Source organism: Eremomyces bilateralis (assembly GCF_010015585.1).
Source record: "Eremomyces bilateralis CBS 781.70 unplaced genomic scaffold P152scaffold_17, whole genome shotgun sequence".
Classification (NCBI taxonomy): Eukaryota; Fungi; Ascomycota; class Dothideomycetes; order Eremomycetales; family Eremomycetaceae; genus Eremomyces; species Eremomyces bilateralis.
Window position 1 is genome coordinate 343,606 of NW_022985083.1, and position 14,967 is coordinate 358,572.

Genomic DNA, 14,967 nt, shown 5'->3' on the forward strand with positions numbered 1-14,967 from the left:
GGATTTGGGGGGTAGTGCCTGAGGCATTAACATGTGTCACAACCAACATTTGCTCGTGCTTGCTTGGTGGGAGAGGCAAATGACATCAGATATGGCGAACACCACAAGCACTTTCAATACGATAAGCATCACATGGTTAATAAAAAGAAGGTGAAGCAGGTTAGAAATGTCACGTTCACATCACAGCACAATAATGCAAGCCAAAAAGAACTCATTTCAACTAACCACCACATCCTGCACCACTGCAAAACATTAGGATATGTACAGGAACATCATCGATCCATCCAATCCAGTCTCGGGAACATCCTCCTGCCAAACCAGATCGACCTAGATGTCAAAAGAAGATCGAGAGCTCCACCCAAACGGCTTCCTGTCCCCATCTTCATAGATCAAATAGATGGTATCAAGATCAGAATGGAAGTGCAACCGTTTCGTATCCCTCCCCTTTCGTCCTCAAGGCCGGATATTCACAGAGGCCAAGAAGGGGAGGGGGAGGGGACAACACACTACGCTGAAGAACAATCGATTGGAAAACACCTTCACCGTTCATCCTGCTCAGGTGAACAGGTTGAAGACGGACGTCTCGTCAGACTCTTCGCAGTACTTGCCGACTTCGGAGCTGCTCAACGACCCGGGGTAGGAGAAGTCGCTGACCTCCTTGATGGTGATGTTGTCATCGTCGTAGACGACAACATAGGTCACGGCGCCAGAGGTCGGGCGCTCAAAGTAGTCTGAGTTGCCACCGCTCTTGAACCCATGGAGGGTGCTCTTGCAGCGGTTGTTGCCCGAGTCAAGGACCTCCGCAACGTCGAACTCACCGCATTTGGGCCAGCATGAGCAGCCGTTGTATTGCGCGGTACGGGAGATCTTGGCGTTCAAGTGCCAGTAAGCGGGCATGTTCATGTTGAAGCCGGAGGAGCCGTCATCGGGCATGTCGAATTCCGCGACGAAAATCTTGCTGGCTCCACCCCAGCCGTGGTAAGCAACGGTGCCTTCTCGCACGAACCCGCAGTCGCCATTGCATTCCTTGTCTGACATGAGGACGACCTCCTGGTTGGACTTGAGGGCCTTGGTCAAGGTCTGGGAATCGGACGAGCCGCCAGTGGCATCGGAGTTGGCATAGGATAGAGAGTTTCCGAAGACGGTGTCGAAGACGCCGGATCCTTGGCCTCCCATGTTGTTGAGGAAGGTAATTCCCTCAGATTGGCCATCATCCATGTTGAAGTACGCAACACGCTCGAAATCACCCCCGCTGGAGGGAGTGTAAGGCTTCTTGACCTGCGGGACCTTGGAGAGGGTAGGGACCTTGGTGCCAGCCGGAGCGACGTTCGCATCGGCGGCTGGGGCGGCTGGAGCGGGGGTCGGGGCCGCAGCCGCTCCACCGTCGTACTCGTTGATCCAAGAGACGGCTTGACCGTCGATGGTTGCAACAACCACATCACCAACGGCGCGCTTCTCCGCCGCCTCCTCCGCCGCGGCGCGGGCGGCGTTGCGCTTATGGAAGCGCTGGTGTCCACGGTGGTGGGCAGCGGCAGTATCAACCGCATCACGCTTGGTCTTGGCGCCACCGGGTAGGTAGACGGCGAAGTTCTTAAGCGTCAAGGGTCCACGGAAGACGGCAGCCAGCTCCTCGTCGAAGGGGGCCAGAGGTCCGGAGAAAGCCTTGTCGTTCTTCTCGCAGTTGCCGGAACTATCCATGCCGACGACATCCGGGTAGGAGCCGCTGGTGCCAACGCCGGAGTACTTGATGCTCTTGACAGCCTGGCAGTAGAAGTTTCCAAGGATGTTCTCCGATCCTTTGTCGCAGAAGTCGGCGGAGACGGTGCTAACGGTCGCGACCGTCGCCACGAGGGCGGCAGCGAAGTGTGAACGCATCGTGTGAGAGGTTCGAAACTGTTATAGCTTCGCTAGGTTTGATGTCGAATGCTGGTGAGCGTAATGTGAGCCAACGGTCGACGCGGCGAAAAGGGGCACGAGCAAGACTCGAGGGATTCGTACTCGGTGCTCGAAGTCGATTCGGCTGCAGTTAGACTTCAGTCCTGAACAGTAGGTCGAAATACGTTCGTGGGTTGGATGTAAGGGAGATTCGGTGGATTGGAGTGGTGCTCAAGTGACAATATGGGTTGTACAATGGGCAAAGTGGCGAAGGATTGAAGCGACTGTGCAGCGGTGAACTCGATCAGCGAGGGTAGCAAGCAATATATAGCGAATGGAATAAATGAGTGACTGGGCTGTAAAAGCTCGCAATGGGACTGGGCGAAAGACTCGAAGTTTTTTCACATTCGCTGGGAAGGAGATGAAGGCGAGGGAGATGATGGGATGATAATAGAAGAAAGAGGAAGAGAGAAGGCAAAGCGGGAGGGAAAGGAGTGGCAATGGGGAACGGCAGGCACGAACCAGCCTGGAGTGCTCTGAACAAACCCCCCAGAATAACTAGGACGCCAGGAACAGGAGGAGCAAGCCAACAACAGGAAAAGCGACAGGCACAATTGCCCGAGAAGCACAGCATTCCTGCGCATTCCTGCTGGGGCCCACGAATCCGTCAATCCGGCGGATCCACTTTGGCAGGAACAATCCACCCTGCAGGGTCTTCAGGCAAATCAGAAGCGTCTCTGGTTCCGGGTACCTGACGCTTGGCCCGATCAGCACTAGCCTCGAGCTTGGCCAATTTCCTGGGAGCCGCCCCCTCCTCGTTAGCTTCTCCACGGGCAGCCAACCATCCAATCATTCCAATGGTCCTACCGTTCCCAGGGCGTTTCATCTGCCTCCCACCGCAGCGACCACCGCTTTTTCTTAGAACCAGAACCGGATTTGGCTCTCACAAATTGTTGGACAGACGGGATCATATTGTTCTCATTCCCGTGACCCCCGATATCCATTGTCTTTGCATCCTGTAGCGCTGTCCAGAACCCGGGAATTAGGTGAATGTCGAATGACGTGGTTGAGCAGACAGGTCACAGCATCTGCGCGAAATCGTGATGCATTGTATCGTGGCTGACTCCAAATTATCCCAAGGCCTCTGGGCTCTGCCAGATAAGGTGAGCGTCCAACCCCAGATTATTGCGTGGTCATTTCGCCTCTCCCGTAGTCCGTCCAGTCCGTGGCGGCCAAGTGGACCATGCCAGTTCATGCCATGTTGTCCTCCTCGCAACGCACGCTTGTTTCTGACTTCTGGCCATCTTTGGTACGGCTAAAACGGTCTGGGAAATTCCCTAATAGCGCAAATGCGTGTTTGGATCATTCGTGGACGCATCAAGCATGGAGATTGGAGAGCCGAGAATTTGGCTCAGTCCCATGAAGTCGCTCTGGTGCACTTGAATCACGCTTCATCCATTGGCTCACCATCAGATACGTACCACCTTTGGGCACGCATAAATTGACCCTGATGGCAAACTTGTCATCCATATCGTGGGGTAAGAAGAATGGGTCAATTGGAATTATTTACTTCTTGTTCCCAACTTCGCGTCTGGACTGCCATACTGCCACATGTACTCAACCGAAGTCGAGCGAGCGCTGTTGTCTCGGTGAGATTAAGAGCGTGCTGATCGACAATTTGCAACGCCCAAGTTCCTCGATCCACCGTCGGTCGGTTGCAGGGTTTCAGACACCATCACCGATTCGCTGGTCGGTCGCACGGTTCCAGAACTCACTTCTGCATCAGCACGATCTCCGGCCGGCTCCCCACAATGTCCAGCATCCGTCAATGAGATAAGCAGACCTCATGCAAGAATCTGATTGCTAAAGTGCATTATTTGACGCGATAACGCTAATCCGCCATCATATTTCTAAATCATGAACGTCATGTTTACAACCTCGAGATATTAAACTCATCGCGCGTGTAAAATAAACTGACCACGGTCATTCGGCGATTATTACCTATCATTGTGAACATCCCCGACTTACTGGCGGTGGGTATGCAGATGAAATGCTGATCTGCGCATCTCCAAAAACTAGAAGGGAGCAGCCGAAACTATTGAGTATTGGCAAGCCATCAATGACCTGTTAAGTCAATGTGATAACGGTATTGGATGGTAATAGGACACGATATTTCATACCCCAGGAGGATCGCCTTCCGTATGGAGTCACCTTCACTCTTGACTCTTCACTCACTCTTCAAGGACGACTGCAATCGACAGATGCAGGATTTTTGGATAAGGAGAACACGAGCTAGAGCGACTAGTTGCATAGCTGCGGGTCTCATATATTTGTATTTTGCACTTTGAAGTGTCCTAGACTCCTAGTGTTGCTCGGGAAAGGGGCATTCTGCAGACCCAGGAGAGATATCGGTAGGCATCGCGCAAAAACGTTGTGCTCCTAGAGTAGGTATGCATATCATGGCATGCCAGAGAGAGATACATCCGCCAAACTTTTCTAAAGGTAATAGACGAGATCAGACATTCAGCTCAGCCGTGGTGGCCTTCTCGAGGAATCCCTTGTAGTCCTTCAACCGCTGGTCCAACACCCCTCCTTCACCACAGAACCGCTCGACAATCTCGACGCTCCGCCCGGTATACAACCCCGATTCCAACATGGTATCCAGCTCCTCCCAGATCGGCTTGAAGAACTCTGTCGCCTTAATCCTCGCCACTAGGTCATTCGGCTTTCCCTCATCCTTCACCGCGCTGCCCGCCTGGTGCGATAGCACGCGGATCTCCTCATGCGCCTCCTGCCGCGACACGCCCTTCGCCACCAGCTTCATAATGATGCTCTCGGTGATCATGAACGGCAGCTCTTCCTGCACCCGCGCGTCGATCCGCTTCGGATAGACCACCAACCCGCTGCTCACGTTATCTAGGCCCATGAGGATCGCGTCCGCGAGAAGGAACATCTCGGGAATGTCCATGCGGCGGATCGCGCTGTCGTCCAGCGTGCGCTCCATCCACTGGTCCGCGAACGTGTTGGCGAAGTTGACCGGCTTCGACATCAGCTCGCGACTCAGGCTGCAGATCCGCTCCGAGCGCATCGGGTTGCGCTTGTACGCCATGGCCGAGGAGCCGATCTGGTCTTTCTCGAACGGCTCTTCGATCTCTTTCCAATTCGCGAGGTGGCGGATGTCCTGCGCGATCTTCTGCGCCGAGGAGGCGATTCCCGAGACGGCGTTGGAGATCACCAGGTCGACTTTGCGGGTGTAGGTTTGCGTCGAAATGTCGTAGCAGCTGGGGAACCCGGTCTTCTTGCAAAGCAGTTTGTTGAGCTCATCGCATTTCGCGCCGTCGCCTCCGAAAATTTCTAAAAATGAGGCGTGCGTTCCAGTGGTCCCTTGCGCACCTCGGAATTTGAGGGCATTCCGCTCATACTCGATGCGCTCGAGGTCCATCTGCAGGTTGTGCGCCCACTCCGCGGCGCGCTTGCCGACCGTGATCAACTGCGCGGGCTGCAGATGCGTATATGCCAGCGTGGGCAGATCCTTCCACTGCGTCGCGAACTTCGAGATGTTCCAGATGACCTTAGCGAGTTTCCGGAGTAGCAAATCCATCGCATCTTTCATGAGGATCAGCTCCGTGTTGTCCGTAACGTAGCAGCTCGTCGCCCCATAATGAATGATGCCCGCCGCCGCCGGCGCCACTTCGCCAAAGGCATGGACGTGAGCCATCACATCATGTCGTCTCCGCTTCTCCTCGACGCGGGCGACCTCGAAGTCCTCGTCCGTCACCTCTAGGTGGCTCCGCATCTGCTCCAACGCCTCCGACGTGATGGTGTCGATGCCCAACTCTTTCTCGGACTCAGCCAGAATCAGCCACAGCTTCCGCCACGTGGAGTGACGAGACCGTTGGCTGAACAGCTTGGACATCTCGGGGCTGCAGTACCGAGACGTCAGGGTGGTCTGGTAGGAGTCATATACCGAAGGGCCCCGGTTGGCCTTCATTTGCTCCAGCTGCTGCTGCAGCTCTTGGATTTGGAGCTCGAGCTCTTTTTGGTTGTCTGCCATCTTAAATTGATTGACTGAGAATATAATAAGCCACTGTTCTGAAGAGCGAAATCGGTGCAGCAGGGATACACACCTTAAGCGGAATTCTACGAAGAAAAGTGGAATACCAGACTCAAGATCTCAAGGTCAGAAATGAGAAATAGTCTCGTGAACGTTTCCTACCCCAGCAAAGATAATCGGCCTTTTATATGTTGAGACTTATACATAGAATCTGGAGCTACAGATATAAATATCGGATCGGGTAGTGGGATGATGTTCGGGCCTATCCGGGGGAAAAATTTCCAGACCATACGTCCGCCGATCCGTGACTGATATCCTTGGCGCAGCTTCCCAACTTTAATGATCGCGAGGACGGCAAGGTTTCTAGCGTTCTTATAATAGGATTGTCTTATGGTAGAGCTTAAATTGAGAAGCGTGGAATGTCTAACAATTTACAATTCACCACTGACCGAGTTTTGACTCGCTTGAAGTTTGGAGCGTTGTGTCAACCATCAACACAATTCCGACCCAAATTATCACATCAAGCCATTCTATTGCAACCGCAGAAAGCTATAAACCTGTTCTTCAGCTTAAATGGGTCAATTGCTATCTTAAGGGTTACAGTAAGCTCCTGGCTTTCTCAAGCATGACGTCCATTTGCCTGGCACCCGGTCGATATTGATGCCTTACATGTGAAGCCAGTTGGCCTTATCTCTAAGGCATCCACATTTGATGTATTCCGTATCGACACGGCCGCAAATGTTAGACATCAATCATCCAACGCGCAACGTCAGCTTCGACCACGAATTCGTTGAACTTCTAGTTGATACTTTGATTGCTTTCAATTTCTTCATCTGTAGCCTCGGAGCGTCCAAAATCCATGAGCCTCATGACCGTGTTCTGATCATTACGAAACGCGACAACGTGCTGTGATCATACTGCGACTCCCTGGGTAGTCCGTTGCGGAACCTTTTATTCACAATGGCGTCTTACGTTATGGATATGTTATATTCGTTGAGCAGTTGTATGGTGTGTTTCCCGGGCTCGCCGCAGTTGAAGATCAACAACAGAAGCTTTAAGATCCTCCGATTACTAGGCGAGGTAAGCAGCCCGTATCCGACCTGCCTGCGTTTCAAGATTGCTGACGTTGTCGGACGTGATTAGGGCGGATTCTCCTACGTATACCTCGTACAAGATACCGGCAACCAGAAACTGTTCGCGCTCAAGAAAATCCGATGCCCCTTCGGCGAAGAGTCCGTCAGCCGAGCACTGAAAGAAGTCGAGGCGTATGCGCTCTTTACTCCCCACCCGAACATCATCTACTCCATCGACCACACCGTCATTGCAGACAGGTCCGACCCCGGCGCAAAGACCGTGTATATATTACTTCCGTATTATCGAAGGGGGAATCTTCAGGACCTAATCAACGCGAACCTCGTCAACCATACCCGGTTTCCTGAGAAGCAGCTCATGGAGCTCTTCCTTGGCGTCTGCTATGCGCTCAAAACAATGCATCAATATCGAGTGCAAGGTGGCCCCGGCGGCCAGAAGAGCCAGGGCAAGGCAAGACGGGTAAGGGAGGAGGCAGCGCGGGCTGACGCAAGTGCGGCGGCAGATGCCAGGGGGAAGGGCAGGGCCGTGGACCGGGATGGGGACGACGATGACGTGGAGCAGCAGCCATTGATGGAGGACGAAGTCACGCGGAGCCAAGAGGGGGTCGCACCCGGAGAACAGAGGGCGTATGCACATAGGGACATCAAGCCAGGTACGAGTTCAATGCTGGTTGGGGTGGACAAAGCAACTAATTCCGCGACAGGCAACGTTATGATCGACGATGATGGCAAAACGCCTATCCTGATGGACCTAGGCTCACTCTCTCCTACCCCAACCTCCATTACCTCCCGCTCCCTTGCCATCGCCGTCCAAGACACCGCCGCCGAACACAGCACGATGCCTTACCGCGCTCCTGAGCTGTTCGACGTCAAGACCGGCAGCACCATTGATGCCAAAGTCGACATTTGGTCACTCGGGTGTACGTTATACGCCTGCCTTGTCGGCAAATCACCATTTGAGGCACGATCGGAGGAGACAGGGGGCAGCCTCAGCCTGTGTGTCTTGGGAGGCGACTGGAGATTTCCGGACGAAGGCCTTCAAAAAGGCAAGCAGAAGGCGGCCGCAGAAGAGTTGACGATCAGTGAACCGGTTAAAGAGGTTGTCCGACGGTGTTTGAAGGTCGAACCAAGCGAGCGGCCAGACATTGATGAGCTGATCACTTTGGTGGAGCATGTGATGGACGACTTGCCAGATGATAGGGGGGATTAATTGTCTCTTTGTTTCTCTATTGGGTTATATGGCATTATACCCTAATTTTGGCGTCTGGCGCAGTGAATAGTATCCGCCACAGCGCCGGAAAAGTTCATCTATTCAGTCGATCTTTCTTCTACTCCAGCTTCAGTTCTCTGAACCGTCTATCATGTTCCCCACCATCTCTCTCCAACCTTTCTCCAAGCCTCTCTGCTCTTGCGATCTTCCCTCTTCACGTCTTCCAATTGCTCCTCTAACCTCTCCACCATCCATGATAACCGCTTCTGAACTTCGTCGACAGGGGTGTCGCATCCTCTCATCCCTATGAACCTTCCGAACCTCCGTCGCTTCACCCAGACTCGTCGGCTCTCACGGAAACATTTTCCCTCGCCGAAGTACTCGTCGTAATATGACGCATCCCAATCCATGCTCTTGCCGTACGACGCCGTCGTCTCGTCTTGACAGCATTGGCTGTAATAGTGTGCTAGCTCATCTAATTGCGCTTCAGTGAGGAGGTTGAAGTGGAGGAGGGTGGCGGGGAACTCCGGCGCGCTTCGACCCGTGTGAAGGGAAAGGATGGGATGGATTTTGAGGCGGAGTTTGGCCAGCTTGCGCTGGAATTCGGGGTTAGTCCGTCCGGCGGACATTGACGGGATGTGAGGGATTTTATTGCTCATACTTTTGATTGCACGGCGATCAAGTTTGATGTTTCCGCGCAGCTTGTGGTGAAAAGGTTTGGATGGGTTCGATTGCGAAAGGGAGTCCATCTAAGATTTATATTTCCAAGTGGTTTTGTCCGCAATTTCTATCCTTCCACGAGATATTTTAAATTCACTTTGGGTCTCATTTAGCTAATTGTTCAATTTTAGGCAACTCTTTGTTTGTCCGTCTTATTATATTCGCTGCATGTCTGTCTATTATTGGTTCCGAACAAAGGATTAAACACACTAGTGACTGGTTCGGCGTTGAATACGAGTGATGCGTCTGAAGTGTTTGTTCATTATTACAGGACGAGCGAGGGATTAAGGTCTAGATGCTTCCTTTCCTCATTGACCAATGTCCGTGCCTTTCTTACTTTGACTATCAATGTCTATTGTCCGAGCATGGTCTTGTCCTTATAGATCCAGCGGGTTGCTTGATATGGTGGCGAATTTTGGACTCTAATGACTTAATCGACTGGTTAAAAGGTCCCCGTACATTTGGAGAACTTGCAATCAGCCGTTCCTGAGCAGCACAGAATCACCCTATCTTCATGGTATTCGCCAAAAACAGCATCGCTGAATCGCCTCGCTGGTTATGGTGCTGATCCGCTACCCAGCTTCTGTAAGTATTTTGTTTCACCAAAGCACATCAGAGACTTCTTCCACAGTGTCTGATATACCAGCTAAACGCGGTCAAGACGTGTTGAATGGGGTAACTGGAACGAAATGAAATCCTTCCAGGCCTTCTCTATCAGGGAGGCTGGGAGCACTCGAGTAACGGACTTCAAGCAACACCGAATTAAACTGGTGTCCAAGGTCCATAATGATGTTCGGTCGATGAATGGCTGAGTGCCACTGAATTTAGAAAACTTGGAAAACAGTCGGCTGCGCATTCTACATCGTAGTTCTTGACGGCTGAGACCCAAGACGCTGCAAAAGACGGAATGGCAAACGCAGCGGAATACTGGCCGAGTTCCATCGTGAGGAACACAGGCCGAATCCATGCCAGCGATTTGCCAAGGGTCCTGACCCAGCACGGGCGATCCTGTCCATGTTCTGGGCCGTGTTCAGTGCCGAGATGTTATCCGCTTGCACCGCTGAAAGCGACGTTGGAGCAGGCACCGGTGAAGGCAACTGGTCAACGACGTCCGGAGGGAGATTGTTTCTGTGCGCCCATGGCAGCTCTTATCATATATCTTTTTAGTGGTTCTTAACAAATTCCATTCATTGACGTAAGGTCATCGACGGGACCTTCGAGGTCGATCTGCAGGACAGTTCGACGATGCATAGAAAACCAGGTACGATCAGACTCTAAATATACGGATAACGATCGAGTGTGGTATAGCCATACCTAGTCAAAAGCATGAGTGACGGGAAACTTTGGTTGAAAGATCCTCTTGAGGGGCGTGGGACGCTCTATAAATATAAGACGTTAGACGGTTCATGCCGCGAGAAAGTATGTTTGTGCCGGGAGCTTATTGTTCTCCGTTTGACCCATGACGCCTCCTACAGACGTTAGATATGACTGGAATAAAGGGATCGTGACACGGGGAGTCATTGGCTACCGTTGAGATCATAATTGGTTCGTATTCTAAGCACAAGAACAAGAGAAGTGTCCTTCCGAAATCTCCCAGGTCCCAGCTAGAGGATATCATACAAACGTCTTCAACAGCCATGTCAGTCACAGCACCTCCTTCAATGATTCCACGGCCTCCATTTCCCGACCTGCACATCCCCCCGATCCGTAATACCCTCCACAAACATCGTAATCCCCACCCGCTCCTCCGGCCCCCCGCGTGTCTCCCTCTCTCCATCACCCCCCAACCGCTCCACCACCATCCACACCACCCCCTGCCGATACAAATCCGGCCATAGATCAAAATCTTCGCTGCGGACTCCCCGCTCCGAATCGCCGAACTCGCCGTTGTTCGTGCAGGCGAGCACGCGGGAATCGGGCTCGCGGCCAAGGGTGATGGAGAGGCGGATTAGGGGGCTTGGCGTTGGGCGCAGTTCGTAGAGTCGTGTTGGCTCGAGGGCGGGTATGCTCTTCATTGGGGATGGGGGGCCATCAATGCTTTCAGAGGCAATCGAATCGAATGGGTCGGCCTCTGAAAGGGATCCGGGTCGTTGAGACAGCGGGGGTGTACTTGGACCACTTGAACCCGATAAACGCAGGAACTTGGCTCCAATGCTGAGTCTCATGTAGCGGCGGGGGAGGATCGGACATGCGACTTTATTGACGGTACGCGAAGCTCCGACATTATTGAAACTCGCCGGATAGAGGCGAATAGGAAGACGACCAGCATTTTCTTGTGGTAGGAGCTGTAGAGATGTTTTGTGTGTACTATCGACACGGAGAGTGAAGGGTGCCAAAACACCTTGGTCGAATGTGCTGACAATAATCGTGTAGTCTTTGCATTCGAGGTCCTGGAACTCAGCCACGCAGCATCCTTTGGCATATTCGCCAGAGTCTGCGACGATATCTCGCCGACTAACCGACGTGAGTCTCTTTCCAGCGCTATGGAGCAGTTTGACGTTGATATGGGCGTTAGCGGGAGGAGTCTCGAGATACAGAACAAGAGAAGCGGAGGCTGGGGAGGGGTTTTCAGGGAAACTCAGACGATATTGGGGGTTGGTGGTAAACGACTGAAGATTCGCGTTTCCACCAGCACAAGGCTTCGACCACTCAGAAGAAACATTGCTGGTGTGTGCGTATTTGCTTACGGCGTGTCTAAGAGTGAGTGGGCTGTGGCTAAACGCGGACATAGAGAAGGAATGCTGCCTCGCCGCGAGATTTTGTTCAGAAACCACCACAGTGTACGCGGATTTCGAGTGGGAAGCAGGCAAGTCAAGCTTAAGGAGGCACTGTGGAGAATCCACATATTTTCCTCGAGCAAATGGCGAGGGTTCCCCACTGATATAGACGGGAGTTCCATCCTTGTCGTAGACGTAGATGTTGATGTGGCCGGACAGCTCGTGCTCGGTGGTGGACTCATCGAGTAGAAGATCGTCGTCGGATGATGTGAGCAAGTTCTGGAAGTATCGGCACAACAGAAGCCACACCGTTCCCCCCTCGCAGGTAAGCGAGAATTGCGGATTTTCGATGAAACTTACCGAAAAGCGGCATGGGCGATTATCGAGGTTCCATGAGAAGTGAATATCCTGGCGATGCTGGAACAGCCCGGGGTTCCAGTTGAGGTAGATGGATTCAAAGTGCTGAATAACCTCATTCAAGGTCATCCAAAATAGGCCAGGCGTGTCTTTGTAGCTGGCTAACGTGGAAGAGCCGGCCATGGGAGACGCATCTCCAGATGAAGACGCTTCCGCTGATGGCTGCTTGATTCGCGAACCTTTCCACGCTACGCCGTCGACCCAGGGGTTCTTAAGTAAGATGAATTTCTCACTGTCCTTTTCTTTCATGTCGAGGACAGCGTAATCATGCTGGCCGGCAAGGCCGAGTTCCCGCTCAACTCTGTGGTCCATCTTCCCTGTCCCCATGGTAACCAGGATATCACCATACTGAAAAGCATTGAACATTCGTTTCCACAGGGTGGCCGGAATGGTGTCGTCATCCTGAAGCCAAACCTGCTCCGGAATCCAACCAGTCATTATCCACAGATCGGTTCCGGAATTGCTGCCCGGAAAGTTGTATCCGCCCCTCAATTTGAGGTATGCCTTCTCCATAATCGCGGGCCATAGAAGGCTAGGGTTCTTGCGATCAATGACATGCAGTGTGCGGCTTGAATCTGAGACAGGTAGCCGGTCATCCACTTCACAACGTCGGTAGCCACCGTTGAAGTTGAGACGGATGACATATTTCCCGGATCCTGAAAGCGCAGGACGATCGTTCTTCTCGTCCCATGGATAGAAGAAATTCTTAAGAATCTGGCAAGTCAGCTTGGTGAAGAACATTTAGAGTTGAGAAAGGTATTACCTTTGCATGTCCGCGTTCTGCCCGGGAGGTTAAGGCGCATAAACTGGCCACGACTGAACAGTCTGACGCGGCGTCCTGGACCAGATCGATGGGCCGTGCATTCTGCATCGTGGGCCCTAAGTGGAGTCGATCTTTGAACATATAGGGAGGAGGTAAGGCATCATTGGCTCGGCGGAAACCGACGAAGAATTCGGTCTGATGGGGCGACAATTTCAGGTCGGGGACATCGCTAGTAATGTAAGTTAGCAATACATGACAAAGTCAAACATAGGACATACGTAAACTGCGTCTTCCCTCCCTCCAGGACAAACTCGCTTGCAGACGGTGGCTTCATCCATAGATGAAACTTAACCCCATTGAGTGCCCCAGCCTTTAAGACCAGCATCTGCTCCGCTTTCGATCGCTCTCTCGTTGATACCGGCTCTACGAGCTTCTTCGGCTTCTTCGCTTGGGCCTTCTGGTCAGCATCACCATCAGCGACACCAGACACTGATCCACTTGGAATTTTCTTGAGCTCTTCGGCTTGTCGCAGCATGCTTTTGCACTTGACCTTCAGCTGAGCCTTGTCGCCGGGGTCTGATGCAAGATCCATGTCTTTCATGATGACCTGGATCGCCGCGATGAGGTGTTTCAGAGCCTCGTCTTTGTTATTTGCAGACATAGTGTGCTGTTCAGGCACCTTTCAATCGTGTTAGTTCACCATAACAAAGGCATACAACGACCATTTTCTCCACCCTTGGAGACCAATGTAGAAAGCTATAGCTTACCTTCGAGGAGCTCGGGGCAGTGACCGGGGCATTGGAAGAAGGTGGGCCGGCCATTATTTGCTCGCAATTGAGGGCTGACTAGGAGAAAGCGAAATTCAGAAGAAATGCGAGCAACAGGAAGGGCTCGGGCGCATTGCGCCGACAACAATGGTAAAAGCTTAGAGGTGTAATAAAAGGAAGATGTAGGCAGGCGCTTGAACGGATTATCCGGAAGTGAAGTGAACGGAAACCAATTGTCAGTAAGTATCTAGTGTTACGATAAGCTAGACGGTAGGTAGGTGAATATAATTATTGTAATAATAGTTGTTGTAGCAGTGGAGGCATTGAAGCATCGCAGGAACCTGAAATGAACCTAAGTCGCCCTTGCCACATTAGGTAGCCAGGCCAAAATGAATGAATGCATGTGTGATTATTTCATGTGATTATTTGAACCTTGCACATACATCACATGAGGATATTGTGGTATCATTGTGGATAGAGTATGAAAGCTTAATGATACTATCATCTCTTAAGTGAGATCTTAAGTGAGATGGATGTTCGAAGTTGGAGGTCAGAGGTAGGAAAATATACTAGTCTCAAGATGGCTAGCGTGAGTATATCCATCGGATGAGATATCCCCAGCGTGTCCCAGCAAAGGCTCTGCCCATGCACTTTCTACTTTTGGCACCCAGCCACTCTGAGGGTGATGGGGTGAGCCATCAACATTCACACCTAATTACATGGACCAAATGCCACCCCGATTCCAACTCTATTTTCAATAACCATTGCGTGGGCATGGACCTGTCCACAAACTCGCAACGGTATCCCGCCGTCAGGTTTTTACCCTTCATATCCTCACTCCTTCCAGGCCCACGTGACAAGGCTCATCCTCTGTCAACGAGGTTCTCTCCCAACGTTATGCATTCCCATGAACGGTGCGAAGATAAAGAAGATTGCAGCAGCTTCACCACCGCCTCATGCCCATTCTGGGTGGCCCTTAACAGCGGCGTCCGGCCGGAGCTGTCCTTCGAGTTGACGTCAGCTTGGCCCGTCTCGAGCAGCAGTTTGACGATGGCCTCGTGCCCGTTCTCAGCGGCCCACGATAGCGGTGTCCAGCCGGACCAGTCCTTCGAGTCGACGTCGACTTGACCCGTCTCAAGCAGCAGCTTGATGATGGCCTCGTGCCCGTTCTTAGCGGCCCACCACAGCGGCGTCTGGCCGGAGCTGTCCCTCGAGTCAACGTCGACTTGACCCGTCTCGAGCAGCAGTTTGACGATGGCCTCGTGCCCATTCTCAGCGGCCCATGACAGTGACGTCTGGCCAGAGCGGTTCTCCGAGTCAATGTCGACTTGGCCCGTCTCGAGCAGCAGCTTG

General features: G+C 52.4%; 5 protein-coding genes across 5 annotated transcripts; 1 reads left to right on the plus strand and 4 right to left on the minus strand.

Moving 5' to 3' along the window:
• Positions 1 to 564: 564 nt before the first annotated feature.
• P152DRAFT_366171 (uncharacterized protein) lies at positions 565 to 1,845 on the minus strand (the record flags this gene model as incomplete). The annotated part of the gene is made up of 1 exon (XM_033675423.1): positions 565 to 1,845. A coding segment is annotated over one exon (1,281 nt), but the record flags the coding sequence as incomplete, so codon positions are not given.
• Positions 1,846 to 3,892: 2,047 nt separating this feature from the next.
• On the minus strand, positions 3,893 to 6,054 carry P152DRAFT_439624 (Adenylosuccinate lyase). Its single transcript, XM_033677648.1, has 2 exons — positions 6,003 to 6,054; positions 3,893 to 5,943 (listed from the first exon to the last, which is right to left on the minus strand). Exon 2 carries the CDS (start codon positions 5,927 to 5,929, stop codon positions 4,391 to 4,393), a length of 1,539 nt encoding a protein of 512 aa, XP_033532277.1. The 5' UTR covers positions 5,930 to 5,943; positions 6,003 to 6,054; the 3' UTR covers positions 3,893 to 4,390.
• An 835-nt stretch (positions 6,055 to 6,889) lies between these two features.
• Positions 6,890 to 8,230, plus strand: P152DRAFT_467683 (serine/threonine protein kinase-like protein; the record flags this gene model as incomplete). The annotated part of the gene is made up of 3 exons (XM_033680785.1): positions 6,890 to 7,009; positions 7,073 to 7,673; positions 7,725 to 8,230. The coding sequence occupies 3 exons, from the start codon at positions 6,890 to 6,892 to the stop codon at positions 8,228 to 8,230; spliced, it is 1,227 nt and encodes a 408-aa protein (XP_033532278.1).
• A 149-nt stretch (positions 8,231 to 8,379) lies between these two features.
• On the minus strand, positions 8,380 to 8,859 carry P152DRAFT_400664 (uncharacterized protein; the record flags this gene model as incomplete). The annotated part of the gene is made up of 1 exon (XM_033676582.1): positions 8,380 to 8,859. One exon carries the CDS (start codon positions 8,857 to 8,859, stop codon positions 8,380 to 8,382), a length of 480 nt encoding a protein of 159 aa, XP_033532279.1.
• A 1,749-nt stretch (positions 8,860 to 10,608) lies between these two features.
• P152DRAFT_483730 (cysteine proteinase) lies at positions 10,609 to 14,114 on the minus strand (the record flags this gene model as incomplete). Its single annotated transcript, XM_033681961.1, has 4 exons — positions 13,615 to 14,114; positions 13,126 to 13,526; positions 12,848 to 13,076; positions 10,609 to 12,798 (listed from the first exon to the last, which is right to left on the minus strand). The coding sequence occupies exons 1-4, from the start codon at positions 13,666 to 13,668 to the stop codon at positions 10,609 to 10,611; spliced, it is 2,874 nt and encodes a 957-aa protein (XP_033532280.1). The 5' UTR covers positions 13,669 to 14,114.
• Between the last annotated feature and the right edge of the window lie 853 nt (positions 14,115 to 14,967).